This window comes from Pistacia vera, unplaced genomic scaffold (assembly GCF_008641045.1).
Source record: "Pistacia vera cultivar Batoury unplaced genomic scaffold, PisVer_v2 Contig320, whole genome shotgun sequence".
NCBI lineage: Eukaryota > Viridiplantae > Streptophyta > Magnoliopsida > Sapindales > Anacardiaceae > Pistacia > Pistacia vera.
The window spans coordinates 1,789,571-1,805,757 of record NW_022196136.1 but is presented as its reverse complement, the minus strand read 5'-3'; the positions used below and the strand labels follow the sequence as shown (position 1 = coordinate 1,805,757).

The 16,187-nt window shown below is 35.1% G+C and overlaps 2 protein-coding genes across 4 annotated transcripts; both read left to right on the top strand.

The window, feature by feature from the left end:
• The first annotated feature begins 989 nt into the window (after positions 1-989).
• On the top strand, positions 990-6,374 carry LOC116136955 (glutamate receptor 3.7). 2 transcript variants are annotated; one of them, XM_031422643.1, is made up of 7 exons: positions 990-1,752; positions 2,233-3,575; positions 3,882-4,159; positions 4,261-4,292; positions 4,869-5,275; positions 5,536-5,974; positions 6,146-6,374. In XM_031422643.1, the coding sequence occupies exons 1-7, from the start codon at positions 1,497-1,499 to the stop codon at positions 6,172-6,174; spliced, it is 2,784 nt and encodes a 927-aa protein (XP_031278503.1). In that variant the 5' UTR covers positions 990-1,496; the 3' UTR covers positions 6,175-6,374. The 2 variants fall into 2 exon arrangements, 1 of the variants encoding a protein (XP_031278503.1); XR_004129101.1 differs by having other exon boundaries at positions 991-1,752; positions 5,536-6,039.
• Positions 6,375-9,664: 3,290 nt separating this feature from the next.
• On the top strand, positions 9,665-14,859 carry LOC116136954 (glutamate receptor 3.4-like). Of its 2 annotated transcripts, XM_031422641.1 has the most exons (7): positions 9,665-9,792; positions 9,916-10,291; positions 11,077-12,422; positions 12,707-12,984; positions 13,443-13,474; positions 13,607-14,016; positions 14,351-14,859. In XM_031422641.1, the coding sequence occupies exons 2-7, from the start codon at positions 10,018-10,020 to the stop codon at positions 14,819-14,821; spliced, it is 2,811 nt and encodes a 936-aa protein (XP_031278501.1). In that variant the 5' UTR covers positions 9,665-9,792; positions 9,916-10,017; the 3' UTR covers positions 14,822-14,859. The 2 variants fall into 2 exon arrangements, with proteins under 2 accessions (XP_031278501.1, XP_031278502.1); XM_031422642.1 differs by lacking the exon at positions 9,665-9,792 and having other exon boundaries at positions 10,109-10,291; positions 11,085-12,422.
• Positions 14,860-16,187: the final 1,328 nt, after the last annotated feature.

Sequence of the window (16,187 nt, the reverse complement as noted above, 5' to 3'; positions counted from 1 at the left end):
ACGGCCGGAAAAGGCCAAACGAGGGCCATCTTTGGCCGTCAGCGACGGCCAAAGATGTGGCCGTCGTTTTCAGTCAACGACGACTATTTCTTTGGCCGTCGCTGACGGCCAGATCTGGCCTTTTCTGGCCAGATCCGTAGTGGATCTGGCCGGAAAAGGCCACAACGGTGAACTTCCGGCCATTTCTGGTTGGAAGTTAGGCTGTTGTACAGATTCTGACTATCACCGACGGTGGTTGCCGGAATCTGACAAGTTGGGTTGATAGGGGTGTTTTTGTTAATTTTTAAACTTTTTTTTCATAGGGTATTTAGTGAAATTAATAACCTTATGGGGTTTAAATGAAATTAAAAAAAATAAGGTAGTATTTCTAGAATAATGTGCCAAACATTATTTGGAGAATAGGATCCAGAATAGGGATAAAAATATTAAGCCAAACATGCAGAAAATGATTTTTATTTTAAAACGGAGGGAGTAAGAGATATATACAGTACTTAGATTTCATCTAATTTATTAATTAAGACTTAAAAGTATCATTATTTATACCGTTGATTCAACTTCGCTTCCAAACAATCCTGATTAAAATGGCTAAACGGATAAAATATGTATTTCCTTTAACATTAAAGTAAACATGGAGTATGGTGCTTGAAGAATTTAATACAAACTGAAGGCATCACATTGATTTACGGCTTCCTCAAAATTAGCACCATGGTAATTAAATCGTTATCTCTGCCCCATCTTCCGGATAACTTTCACTAGATTGCAAGACTTGTGCGTCACGTTGATTGTACTGTTGGTGATATGTAACTATCTTCTCTTCCCTTCTGTTGTTTGTCTTGAATGTCCTCTGTTTCTCTTCTTGTCCGCTTGCTAGAATTTCTTGTTTCTTCGTCAAAATTTGGGCCAATTACAATCTTTTTCTGGATACCCTTTGTTTGATGATGGCTCTCTCTCAAGTCTCAAGTCTCAATAATAAAATATTTTTGTATGAAGCTTCATCTTTCTTAGTCATGATGTTAGAGTTTACAGTTTACACTTCTGAAACATAATTTTCACGAGTCCAAATTCAGGATTACGTATATCTTCATCCTTCCCCATTTGGAAGGGTACGTAATCTCTCCTTACTAATTTCCCTACCAAACACGTTCCATCAACAGTTACTCATTTCTCTGTTTTGCAAATTGCAATCTTTGGGACTCATTTTCTCTGTATTGAAGTTGTGGACTTTCCTGTGAGTCTGTGACCAAGATTCTGTCTTTATTAAGTAGTTGGTAGTTCTCTGATCAAGCAACAGAGTAGTCAGCCACCCTTTCATTTTCTATTCATTGTTGAACTTGATCCTCAGTCCTCTCCTCTAGTATGCCTCTTCTTTGAAAATTACCTGGGTATCAGTAAATATGTACTGCTGACCCGGTTTAATTGTCAAGTCTTTTAAGTCTATGAAACCTTAGCTCAGGGAACAATTTTCTGTTGCTGGGTTGGGTTGATATTGTTCAAAAATGAAATATTTGGCGGTTTTACCACAGTTTGTATTTGTATGGATAGTTCTTTGTGGTTCTGTGTATTGCCAGAGGCCTGCTGTTGTGAAAGTTGGTGCAATTTTTACCTTTGATTCGGTTATAGGTAGAGCTGCAAAGCTAGCAATGGAAGTTGCAGTTTCCGATATTAATGCTGATCCAGTAATTCTCAATGGGACTGAGTTGAGGTTGATTGAGCAAGACGCAAGTTGTAGTGTCTTCTTGGGTTCCATTGAAGGTGCCTTCAAATTTTCTCGCTTAAATTTACTTTTATAGTTTTTTCTCTCCTGTTGTGATTTAAGTTTTACTGTGGTGTTGATATCAGTTTTTTTTCTTTTTTTTTTTTTTAATCTAATGGTTTTAGGAAAAGTTTGAATTTCTTCGTGGGTGACAATTGATATTTTTATGTTTCCATTTGTGTAACTCTGCCAGATCATTGATTAGTGATTTTTTCCTATTTCTTTTTATATCCATCTATCATGCGTGAGGAATCTATAATTTGTGAACTTCTTCAAAATTAGGCATTGTAAACGATAATTTTATCAAGTTTTGACATGATGGCATGCTTGATTTTGCATATCCCCAAGAAATTTGACTGAAAAAAAAATAATAATAAATAAATAAATAAATATTAGTGTTGCTGCTTTTATACTCAAGAACTGAAGTACTTGAAAACTACATTGTTTAAATTGTCCCTTTCTTTCTTTTCTTTGGACAGCTTTTGAACTGATCGAGCAAGAGGTAGTGACCATAATTGGCCCCCAGTCTTCCTCAATAGCTCATATGATATCTGAAATTGCCAATGGCCTCAAAGTACCTCTAATTTCATATGCTGCTACTGATCCAACTTTATCTTCCCAGCAATTCCCTTACTTTATCCGAAGTACCCAAAGTGACTACGTCCAAATGGCTGCAATAGCAGATCTTGTTGATTTTTATGGGTGGAAAGAAGTTATTTCCATCTATGTAGATGATGATTATGGGAGGAATGGCGTATCTGCTTTAGATGATGCATTGGAGAAGAAGATGGCAAAAATTTCATATAAATTGCCTTTAAATATTCAGTTTGATCAGAATGACATCATAGATGCACTCAATAAATCCAAGTTGTTTGGTCCTCGAGTTTATGTTGTCCATGTTAATCCTGACCCCAGATTGAGAATCTTTGCTATGGCCCAAAAACTTAAAATGATGACCAGCAACTATGTTTGGCTTGCAACAGATTGGTTTTCTGCTACCTTAGATTCATTCTCTCCTCTGAATGGAACTTCACTTAGTAATCTCCAAGGAATAGTAGCGCTTCGTCAACATACTCCAGAGTCCGCCCGTAAGAAGGCCTTTCTTTCTCAGTGGAGCAATATGGAGCAGAAAGGATTAGCAAGTTCTGGGTTGAATACGTATGGGATGTATGCTTATGATACAGTTTGGGCAGTTGCGCGTTCCATCGATGAGTTCATAGATGAAAATAACATCACCTTTTCTGTCAATAAGGACTCACTTGATATCAAAGTAACTGGAGTAAAGCTGGGGGAGCTCAGAGTATTTGATGGTGGGGAGCTTCTACGCAGGAAATTATTGCAGACAAACTTTACTGGTTTAACAGGTCAATTTAAGTTTAATCAAGATCGGAACATTGTTAGTTATGGTTATGAGGTCATAAATATTGACAAGATGGAAATTCAAAGAGTTGGATTCTGGTATAGTGATTTTGGTTTCTCAGTTTTACCCCCTGAAACTCTCATTGCACAAAAGAAAAACCAGTCCCAATTGGATCAACAGCTTCAAAATATTACTTGGCCTGGTGGAAAGACGGAAAGACCGCGAGGTTGGGTGATCGCAAATGAGGATAGACCTTTGAGAATTGGAGTGCCAAAAAGAGCTAGTTTTGCTGGTTTTGTTACAGAAGAGCACAGTAGCCATCAAATCCGAGGATACTGTATCGATATATTCCTCGAAGCAAGGAAATTAGTCCCATATGACGTGCCTTACAGATTTGTGCCTTATGGGGATGGCCTATCCAATCCTAGTTATGATAAGCTCGTGGAAATGATTGCAAACAATGTAAGTAGATCGCATTGGTTATATAAACATCAAAGTTAAAATAAAAAAGGACTTTAATGAAGTTTATTAAGCAAGAATAGTCTATTAGTGCATGAAAAACATTCTAAAAACCTTATATCACCAAACTCAGGAATACTTAGATTTATCTGGCCAAATTTTTTGCCAGAAATAGATTTCATTTTTGCCGTTTGTATGAGTTGTATGATAATCATTTTCTGTTCAGAAACATGCATTTACAAAGGGCAGATTTCTCATGACAAACTTTGATGGACATGTCTTGCATGTTCTTTGAAACTGTGGTTTCAGGTGTTTGATGCAGCTGTTGGGGACATTGCAATTGTGACAAATCGAACAAGAATTGTTGATTTTTCTCAGCCTTATGTTGCTACTGGTCTTGTCATTGTGGCTCCAATTAACAATAGGAAGTCTAGTGCTTGGGTATTTCTAAAACCATTTACAGTTGAGATGTGGTGTGTCACTGCAGCTGCTTTTGTGATGATTGCAGTGGTTATTTGGATTCTTGAGCATCGAGTCAATGATGATTTTCGGGGTCCTCCTAGAAGGCAAATTGTCACAATGTTTTTGTAAGTCTTCTCAGCAGACAGTTTGAGTTTGAAATAGATGAAGTCCATGTGGGCATAAGCCAAGTAAACTCTTAACTTTTTTCAATCCTTCCATGTTTCAGGTTCAGTTTCTCAACACTATTTAAAACGAACCGTAAGTAGAAATGTGTCATTTTACAGTCTACAGTAGTTAATTATTACTTGTTTCTCCTTTTCTTTTCCCTTCATTTTGTTTTACTTGAGCTGTGCATCTTTCACTAAGGCAGCCCTGCAGAATAAGGTCAAGACCTCCTTTAGCTTGACAATACATATTCTTTACAGAGCATACAACTTATGCTATACAATAAACTCTTCAATACATAGAAAACCCCCCGTCTTGTTTCCAGAAAATTCTATAATTTACATAGTACACAATAGATCACTAACAAGTCCTGGAGCTTCAAACTCTAAACTTCATTAACCAGAGTATCTTAGTTTTTCTTGCCCAAAATCAGGCCTAAAATATGAAGACTACTTCTTTTGAAATGTTATAAGTTAATGTGGTTTTAGACTAATTGTTTGCTGCCAATTACTTCCTGTTACCACAAAAGTTTTTATTTCATCCCTTTCTCTATCAAATGTTGAGAGTAAAATAAATTCTGTTATCACCACTCTGGTTATAGTCCTAAAAGTGGCAATGTTCAGATTCATATTAATCTGACAAAAATTTCATTTTCTTATTAAACCACAGAAGAAGCTACTATAAGCCCACTGGGACGGCTGGTGATGGTGGTCTGGCTTTTCTTATTGATGGTGATAACTTCAAGCTATACAGCAAGCTTGAGTTCGATCCTCACTGTTCAGCAACTTTCAACTCCCATCCAGGGAATTGACAGCTTGATTGCCAATGATTGGCCCATTGGGTACCAAGTGGGGTCATTCAGTTATAACTATCTATCGGAAAGTCTTCACATACCACGCTCAAGACTCATTTCTCTGAGCTCTCCAGAAGCTTACGAAAGAGCTCTGAGGCAAGGTCCAATTAATGGTGGGGTAGCAGCTATAGTGGATGAGCTTCCATATGTGGAGTTGTTTCTAAAACAGCGAACCGATTTTGGGATTATTGGGCAACCATTTACCAAAAGTGGATGGGGATTTGTAAGTAGCTTCTTTTACAAGTAAAAGCATGCATATTAAGTTGGTTCCCTTATGCAGGTGGTTTGACAAGTTTATAAATGTGGGTTGTTAGAATACTTTTAATCTTGAACCTAGACATTTTTGCTCACAGATTTTAGCATAAATGCAAACATTAGAACTCATATCATGAAATTTGAAGGAAAACAGATAACCAAATGTCATTCTACTATTATAGTTTCAGACATTTTTTCTCATTGCTTTTGTTCATTGCAATTAATTAGGCCTTTCAAAGAGGTTCTCCTCTTGCTGTCGACATGTCTACTGCAATCTTAAAACTTTCTGAGAATGGACAGCTTCAGAAGCTTCGTGAGAGATGGTTTTGTAAAAAGGGTTGCCCAGAAGAGAGGAACCAAAACTCGGAGCCTCACCAACTCCAGTTGGTCAGCTTCTGGGGTCTTTACATTTTATGTGTTATCATCACCCTCAGTGCTCTTTTTGTGTTTCTGCTAAGAGTGGTTCGCCAGTTTGTGCGTTACAAAAAAAGGGAGATGCTCTCTTCTTCTTCATCATCTTCAACCCCAACTTCATCAAGTAGCAGCTGTTCTCAGCTCATTTATAACTTTTTTGACTTCATTGATGAGAAGGAAGAAGCTATCAAAAAGATGTTCAGTCATTGCGAGAATCCTCAAATCCATGTGAACTCAGCAACCCAACAACATGGTACATCCGTTTGAAGTGAATTGGTGTCTAAACCAATCATTTAGTGCAACTTAATTAAGACTCATGTACTAATTTTCTTATCCAATACTGATTAGAATTGATGAAGCATATAAAATTGTAAATACCAGTTTTGCTGATATATTTGTTAACTAAAATTGTAACATATTATAGGATACTTGTGGGGAGTGCGTTTGTTGTAGGACCAAAACACAAGGTACGTAAAATAATGGAACTGGAAATGTGGAGTGGACACCTCTAAATAAATACTCAGGTGTGGTTAAGAATGCCTTAACCAAAGACGTACGAGATGGTTCACATTAAGAGAACCCACCGGGACCTGCTTTCTCTTATTTTATTGGATACGCTTACCAATCTAAGTTGACTTTTGTATAACATGATTTTTATGATAAATTATTTTAAAATATATGTTTATAAAATAATGAGCCCCGACAGCCTTTCACATTTAATCCTCACTTGTCTATGTAAAATATATTTTAACTGATTAATTATCATATTATAACAATTTACTTTGTCGTTACATATATTACAATTTATCTTATTATTTTATTGTGTATTTTGACGGTGGAAGATTCAAAGGCATACGATCAAATAAATGATGGGTTACATGCTAAGAATCTCCCATATAACAAGCAAAGAAAATATCTAATGGGATAAGACTCCAAATTTCATTTTCATGTCAATCAAAAAAGCAAGAAATTGATTTTTTTTTTTTCTTTTCTGAAATTTACTTTTTTAATTATGGCCCAGGGCCAGGGGTCATGTTTTGTTGTTTATTATTCTTTCAGTGGATAAATCTTCTTTTGTGATTCAAAAGGGGAGGGAATAAATATTATACATTACCTGATATTATATTATATAACCATTTAAATTTGCAAATATTACAAGTATAAGCAATTAACATACGAATATAAGTTTCATGTACAAAATGGTTCAAACATTACCAAATCTTGTATTATCCAATTTTTTTTCTATATCTAAAAATGTATTAATGTTTTGTTGAATTTAGATAAAAAGAATGAATAGGATTCGATTTATTTATTCGTGATATCAAAATGCAAGATATTCTGCGGTGTTGTGACTTTTTCCGAGAGGTCTTAATCTAACCACGTGTTTGATTTAAAATATTTCGCTTTTTTTTTTTTTTTTTGTGTAAATTGTGTTTCTTCCATTTATTTTTATTTATTGTGTTCTTAATTTTTTTTTTTAAATTGCACCAAACATTGATGAGAATCTCTGTCCATTTCATTAATCTGGACCATGTGAAAACAGTTGTGTCATCCTCAAAGCTCTCATATATATTATATCGCCACATGGGTAATTATCTTACGCATAGTAAAAAAAAAATCTTCAAAGGATTTGACTTGGAGTCAGTAACGTTCATTTCATTTTTATAGTTTTTGAGTTTAAATATTAATGTCATCAATAACATTATTGTTTATACTATTTTTTAGATTTATAAAATATTTAATAGATTCTGATAATTAGTTAAAGTATACACGTTAATTAACCTAAACACTTAAGTTAAAAACACTTGAGAGAATAGTGTTAAAAGTAAAAATTAAAGAAATTGGTGATATTTATTTTTTAATGAATTTATATTTAAAACTTGTATTTTGTGTAATATGTTGGTTACAGGTATTGGGGCGTGAAGCACGATGTTTTCTTTATCTTGTGCTGAATAGGAAGGGAACGTGAGTGTGATTCTTTAGATATTGTCCATCTAATACTTTTTGTAAAGATGTGGTCAATATCAAATTTATTTGATTTATTAATTTATTCTCATCCTTTAACACTCTAAAGCAATTAACCACTTGTGATTACTTTCCATGTCACAACCATTACAAATATTCTATATTTATAACTGCATCCACATCTTAAATTATACGGACCGACCCACTCTTTATTTTTTTTAATTATATGGAAGTCCTTATTAAAGGTATCTGAGTTGGATACTATATATATACAGTACCTTCATGAACATAAACAAAAGTTTAGTCTCTCATAATCCTAAATTATGACAGACAAAATCATACAGCTTTGACAGCATTAAAATTTAAAAATTGTTGCTTGTTACAAAGGGAAAACTAGCAGCAACAGCCGATATATAATCCCTTTTAACAAACACTTAATTCTTTTTCTGATTCTTTTCCTTTTATGTAAACTAGTACAGTTACTGGTAGTATATTATTGTTTTTTTTTTTTGTTTTTTAATGTAAGTTAATTTCAATTATTTTTCATATAAAAATAAAGTGTGACATTAATCACCATTAGATAGTCTGATGATAAAAAAATAAAAGAGATTTTAAGAGTTTTTGAGTTTAAATCTCTCAAATATTAATAAAGATGATTATTAAAACTTTTGTTACAGTGATAATTTTAAAAATTTTAAAAAATTAGTTGAGATATAACTTAAAAACTATAGCGATTTAAAAAAAAAAAAAAACAAAAACAAAAACAAAGGTGACGATAAGTCAGATTTTGTATGTTGATTAAATAACAACACCAGTTGCTTACATTATAATGACATCTCTGAATAAAGTTATTGTGATATCATCGTCATCATCATCATATATAATGTTAGGCATCCGTTATTTGTCCACTCGTTTTTGAATTTTCTTCATATCTTAATTCATTTTGGTCAAAGCTATTTGTTGATATTTTAAGTTTCTAACGACGTCAACAGACCAGTCCCACAGCGTTATTAAATAATATAGAATAAATTAAGGGAATTGATGAAAACATATATTTATATATATTTTTTTAAATGATAGAGAGTGTTGTATCAATTATACACACTTTAATTAATCTATCAAACTCATGGAATTACCGATTGAGTAAGAATTTAAGTGATTATTTTTATTATCAATTGTCGACCGATGAGAAAATCAAACTCAAGACCTTATGAATAATACATTTAAAAGCCTCTATCGAATCACTCAATCATCAAAAGACAGTTAAAACAAATATTTTAACAATGATTTTTATCTTATATCAATTTGTTTAATTGAATGAATTTAAAATAAAATAAAAATAGGATGGATACCTAAAGTTGAAAAGAATCAAATCCTAACGCATTGACGGGGTAAATACGGTAGGATCACGTGTTCCACACATAAATATTGTCCCCCACCTTACATAATTGTTGTTGTTTTCCTGCAAATTTGCTGCTACCAATTAATGATGCCATAACTATACATATACAGTCCAATGCATGCATGGGCCATCATCGGTAATTCCATAAGATTCTGATTTCGCCTCTTGGCCTTTGGTTGACGTACCCATTTCCAATATTTTATATGTATATAACTTATGTTAAACTCCAACAAATAATTAGGTAAAAGTTTAGAAAGGTAAAGATATAATTAAAATAAATAGAGGGGTGGACAAATTAGACAAAGAGACATGAAAGTGAGGGAAATGATTCCTTACTTGAGCTTCAAAGACTGTTTATAGCTTTGAAGCTCTCTTTACTAGTGGTTGGAATGTGATTGTGAAGTGTTTTGTTGTGTCTTTTAACCTTATATATTGTGGATTCAACAGTTCAAAGCTTTATCTGTCTCTGCTTATTCAGATAAATATCTTCATCCCCACCCACCATGCAACTTCCTCTCCATATCTTTATATGTGTTAAGTTTTCAGTTCTTCCTGGCATGTGGGATTTGCTGTAATCTTCAATATTTCTTTTCCAACTTGTTCCTTTAGTTTAATATTTTCCCTGTTCCTCACGTGGTAGGCATAGACTGTATTTAAGTTGGTCAAGCTTGGATTTTGAGTCCCCAGATTTTTGTTTGTATAAGGTAATTGAATTTTCTTTGTTTTCTGTTTGCATTTGGCTGCTTTAGAGACCATCTTTTCTATCAGTTGAGTAGAGCTTTGTGATTTTCTTAATCCCATGTGGTGTTCATGTTTGTAATTGGCAGGTGCTTATGAACGTATGGTAATTCTAGCAGAAGAATTAATCAATTAATTGCCAACTTTCTTAGGCAAGGAGTATTCTTGATTCCGGGCCTTGCAATAAAGAAATGACTAGAAGACTGCTGTTGTTGCTTTTTTGTATGTGGGTGCGTATGGAAGTCATGGAGGGAGCCGGAAAAGATGAAAATTCTTCTTCAATACTTCGGTCCGTGAATATTGGAGCTTTATTTACTGTTGATTCAGTTATTGGGAGGGCTGCGGGGCCTGCAATTGCGGCTGCAGTTGATGATGTTAATTCTGATCCAACTATTCTTCCTGGGACAAAATTGAACTCTGTTATCCATGACACGAATTGCAGCGGATTTCTTGGAACTGTGGAAGGTAATTTCTAAACTCAACGCCCTAATTTATTCAGAGGAAACTGAGTTAAGCATTTATTTTAGTTTTAGGAATCAGAAAACCAACAGTATTCTTACTTGAATAAAGAAATGAGTTAAATTATGTTTATGGATTGAATTTCTGGATTCCAATGTCCATCGCTTAAAGCATCTAAGTGTTCAGACATATTAATCTGCCTTTACGAATTTAGGTTTCTGAGTATGATTGTACTTCTCTTAAGTATTTTGCCTTTGTTGTTTATCGTACCCAAGAGACTGTACGGTTGATCACATGTTTTGAATGAAGCAGACTGTCCTATGGTGGCTGAAGGACAAGTCACATGATTATTATGATTTTTTCATTAGTAATCATTTTATGTTTCCTACTTTAGTGACATCCTATGTGTTCTTATTAATTACTTTGATGTGTGTCAAATCTGCAGTTTCTATCTTCTGTGCCCCAAAAATATGGGTGATTGATCTGGCTCTATAGTTATAGATAGTCCAAGTATCAAATGAATGATAAAGGTTGATGTTTGTAACTATAGTGGAACCATTGAATTAGCATCATCATCTAAGTTAATATCGCCCCTGAATTTTGTGTCTGCACGGTGCAATCTTCTAAACAGTGCAACTATCTGTGGCTACCGTCAACTTTATAAAATGGAATCTTAAATATGTAAAGAATTAGGTACCATTACTAGTGAAGTAACTCTGTTTTGCTTCAATATCCCTCTATAAAAAGATTAGAAAGATGAAATTTTTGATGGGAGTGTCCTTACGATGTAGCTTTGCAGCTGATGGAAAATGAAGTGGTTGCAGCAATTGGTCCACAATCCTCTGGCATAGCTCATGTGATCTCCCATGTTGTCAATGAACTCAACGTACCACTTCTGTCATTTGCAGCAACAGATCCCACTCTCTCTTCAATGCAGTACCCATATTTCCTCCGCACAACACAGAGTGACCTTTATCAGATGTATGCAGTTGCTGATTTGATTGATTATTATGGATGGAGGGATGTCATCGCTGTCTATGTAGATGATGATTATGGAAGAAGCGGGATTTCTGTATTGGGTGATGCCCTGGCAAAAAGGCGTGCCAAGATATCTTACAAGGCTGCCTTCACTCCTGGAGCCTCCATAAGCACAATTAATGATTTGTTAGTTAGTGCAAATCTGATGGAATCTCGGATTTTTGTTGTACATGTCAATCCAGATTCTGGCTTGACAATATTTTCTGTTGCTAAGAGTCTTGGGATGACAGGCAAGGGCTATGTTTGGATCACCACAGATTGGCTCCCTTCTCTTTTAGATTCAACAGAACCAGTTGACCTTGACAAAATGAACCTCTTACAAGGTGTTGTTGCTCTTCGCCATCACACCCCAGATACTGATTTTAAGAAGAAATTCATGTCCAGGTGGAACAACCTCAAATACAAAGAGAGTGGTCCTGCAGGTTTTAATTCTTATGCACTCTACGCTTATGATTCTGTCTGGTTAGCTGCACGTGCTCTTGATACTTACTTAAATGAAGGTGGAAATATATCTTTCTCTGATGACCCAAGGTTGAATGACACAAGTGGAAGCAGGCTGAACTTATCGTCCCTCCGCATTTTTGATGGAGGGCAACGATATCTCCAAACTTTGATGAGGACTAATTTTACAGGTCTAAGTGGTGAGGTTAGATTTGGTCCAGATAAGAATCTAGTTCATCCAGCATATGATGTTCTTAATGTTGGTGGAACCGGTATGCGCAGAATCGGTTATTGGTCAAATTATTCTGGTCTCTCTGTTGTTGCTCCAGAAATCTTGTATACAAAGCCTCCCAATACTTCTACTAGTAATCAACATCTTTACAGTGTAATTTGGCCTGGCGAAGTTGCGACAACACCTCAGGGATGGGTATTCCCTAACAATGGACGACCATTAAGGATTGCTGTGCCATACCGAGTAAGTTATACAGAATTTTTGGCTAAAGACAGTCACTCCCCTGGGGTGAAAGGATACTGTATTGATGTCTTTGAAGCTGCTGTAAACTTGCTCCCTTATCCTGTCCCACACACCTATATATTGTATGGAGATGGTAAGAGGAACCCTGACTACAATGATCTGGTGCAGCAAGTTGCGCTAAATGTGAGTATCCTGCTCCATACTTTTGACTTCAATTGAGTGGTACTTATTTCTGGATAACTCAATTCTGGTAAAATGAGGATGGAAAATTAGCTTTGATTGAAAATAAACTTGCACATGTGTAGACATGAGTATATATTCTTTTGTAGGAGTTCTTGAACTAGGTTATGTGATAATTTGTTGGGGCTGCTTTTGGCTTTCAGTCCGGTAGGTGCATCAGTGTGTGTGTATATATATAGTTAGTTATTTGATTAAGTTTTGGTAATTATCTTTTTTTCCTTCTTCAGAACTATGATGCTGCTGTTGGTGACATCACGATTATTACAAATAGGACAAAGATTGTGGATTTTACACAGCCTTATATGGAATCAGGTCTTGTTGTTGTTGCTCCAGTTCAAAAGGCTAAACTTAGCCCTTGGGCTTTTCTTAAACCTTTTACCATCAAAATGTGGTGTGTCACTGGTGGATTCTTTCTTTTTGTGGGAGCAGTAGTGTGGATTCTGGAGCATCGTTTCAATCAGGAATTTCGTGGTTCTCCAAGTCACCAACTTATAACTATTTTCTGGTTAGCGTTTTAACTTAAAGTCCTCTGATTTAATTAGTGTTGATGAATGTCTCACTAGTGGATCAGGCAATTACCTGAGAGCCTCCAAAATTCCTTGTTAGATGTGTGACCCAATGACATATAACTCCCTATGAAAATCATGATTATAAAACTTTGCATATGCATTTTTTGTTATTACAGAAAATCAGCATGTGCTCAGATGTTAATTTCGCCATATTGAACTTTGTAAACCATAATGGAAGAAAACCTTTGAATCTCATAACTTCCAATTAAAATATATCAACACCAATTGCAAAGAGTCCTGCCTAACTGTCATACAGCTTCACTGCACCATATGCCATTAACAGCACCTATTTTGCATTTGCTAAATCTGTTCCAGACAGATGTTTTTAGTAACATACGCTTTGTCGGCTCTGCTTTATGTAAGAGTTATTCTGAAATTGCTTCTACTTTTGCAGGTTTAGCTTCTCAACGATGTTTTTCTCACACAGTATGTAGTTCATGCCTATTCTATCGTGCTTTCTTGTCTAAACAGGATATCATCCTTTTGAGTTGGTGATCTAATATTTGAAAATCCATAATATAAACTGTTTAACATGCTTACTGCTTGGACTTGATGCAGGGGAGAACACTGTGAGCGCCTTGGGACGGCTAGTGCTGATCATATGGCTGTTTGTTGTGTTGATTATCAATTCAAGTTATACAGCCAGTTTGACTTCTATCCTGACTGTGCAGCAGCTGACATCACGAATTGATGGGATTGACACCTTGATTTCTAGTACTGAACCAATAGGAGTCCAAGATGGGTCATTTGCATGGAACTATCTGATCAACGAACTCAACATAGCAGAATCCAGACTTGTTGTGTTAAAAAGCCAAGAAGATTATTCTCGTGTCCTTCAACTAGGGCCAAAAGGTGGTGGGGTAGCTGCAATTGTTGATGAACTTCCTTACATTGAATCCTTCTTGTCTCGAGCCAACTGTGTATACCGGACAGTGGGGCAGGAGTTTACAAAAAGCGGATGGGGATTTGTAAGTATAGACATTTCAACTTTTTTGTCTACACCCTAGTTAAACTAAAGCTGATCTAGTCATTTTTGCAGCAATGACACTATGCTGGCTACTAAAAATTTGATCAGATAATATTGCATAATATTGCCAAACATTGAAATGTTTATGAAATGTATTGGTCGCAAATCTAATCACGATGTTGGTCTTAACGTATAAAGTTAGCTAAAAACTTATTTTTTTCCTTACACTGACTTTGATTTAGACATATATATTGCTTGCAGTGTAACATGAAAAGAATTCTCAAGCTTTTACAATATGGTCCACTTTTCATGCATCTTCAATTTTCTTGTATCAGGCATTTCAAAGGGACTCTCCTCTTGCAATCGACTTGTCAACTACCATTCTTCAACTCTCAGAAAATGGTGATCTCCAAAAAATACATAATAAATGGATGACATATAATCAGTGCTCTATTCAACTGAGCGATGACGACGGTTCAAGTGGACAGCTTTCTCTGAAGAGCTTTTGGGGATTGTTCCTTATTTGTGGCATTGCATGCGTCCTTGCTCTTATCATGTTTTTCTATAGGGTCTGTTGTCAGTATCGCAGGTTTAGCCCGGACGGTGAGGAGAATGTCGAGGTTGAGGAGATTGAACCTGCCAGGCGTAGACGTACACTACGCTCATCAAGCTTCAAGGACTTGATTGATTTTATAGATAGGAGAGAAGCTGAAATTAAGGAGATTCTGAAGCGGAAGAATAGTGATAACAAACAACATGCTGGCCAAAGCTCTGATGGGCATTCCAATGTTAATTCACCGGCTTAGCAAAAAGTTGACAAACAACGGTTTAGTGGGTTGCTTGCAGTGCTTCTCATTGTTAATTTTACAGTCACATACAAGTTCATCTATACTAATTCATTTGCTCTTACTTCAAAGCCAAAGATTAGGATGCTAGACTGAAAGTATTCACATCGCTTGTAGAAAAAAAATAAAAAATAAAAGAAAAAGAAAAAAGAGTTAGAAAATCTTCTCTAGTCATCAATCATTTTGTATTACACAATGATGTTTGTAGTCCTTACAATCATTGAAGGAATGGAGCTTTTTAATATGTATAGTTCTTCAGTTCTACCATACTTAAATTGGTTAAAATGGAATTTTTTTTTTTCCTTTAATGCTTTGAATTCTTGCTCATTTCAGTTTATGGTAATTCTCTATTTTTGTTGCTTTTTCTTTTTATAGAAATGAACAAAATAATTCTTTATTTTATTTTATTCTTTCTTTTTGTGACGTTCGTTTCCAATTCTTCCTCTTTCTTTAGGATAATTTTTTTAAAATAATCTGCGTTCTTATCCATTAAACAAATTTTATCCAAAAATGTGAAAGAAAAAGCAAAAGGTTCAATCAAGTAATTCGTGGCATTAACCGATCCTTGAGTGGCTGAGTGATTCTATAGGAACTCAAGGGTATCTTTCTAATTTCTATGCTTTTATCTGCATACTCCATAAAGTCCTGCAATGGGTGTAATATTATTGATCGTCTTCGGGGGTTTGAAAAAAGAAAACCGGGAACTATATGACTAAGACATTACCAAATAATAATAATAATAAAAAAAAACAATAATAATTTGCGTACTAACGAATTTTATTAGCCAGTGTACTAATCTAAAGCATAATACGGGTACCATACGCATAGTACGAATACCATATGTAATTTTAACAAAGGTTATACACTGGCTTGTAAAATCCGTTAGTACGCATAGCATTATCAAAAAAAAAATACATTCATTAAACAAAGCATGGGTTACATATAAATATATATTTATATTTATTGATGCTAGATTTTGATACCAACGACTCACACGTGCAAAGTGCTAAGTGCAATTAGAAATCACACGTGATAAGGAAACATGAAATGAAACAATGAATGAGAAACGATATTTAAAGTGGTTCGGATGCTCAAAAGTCAATCCTACGTCCACTGCTATTGTATTAATAGATGGATAAAATTAGGTCGCGTGCGGCGAGCTGAGTTATAATCTAGAGAGAATACAAACAGAGTGAGAAAATGTGTAAGCTATTTTAGACTAAGATTAATCAATCCCGTAAATGAAAGGGGTGTCCTCTATTTATAGTGGGAGAGTTCAAGGCAATGATTACAAGTCTGCAAGTGGGTAGGTGCCATGCAAATCCTT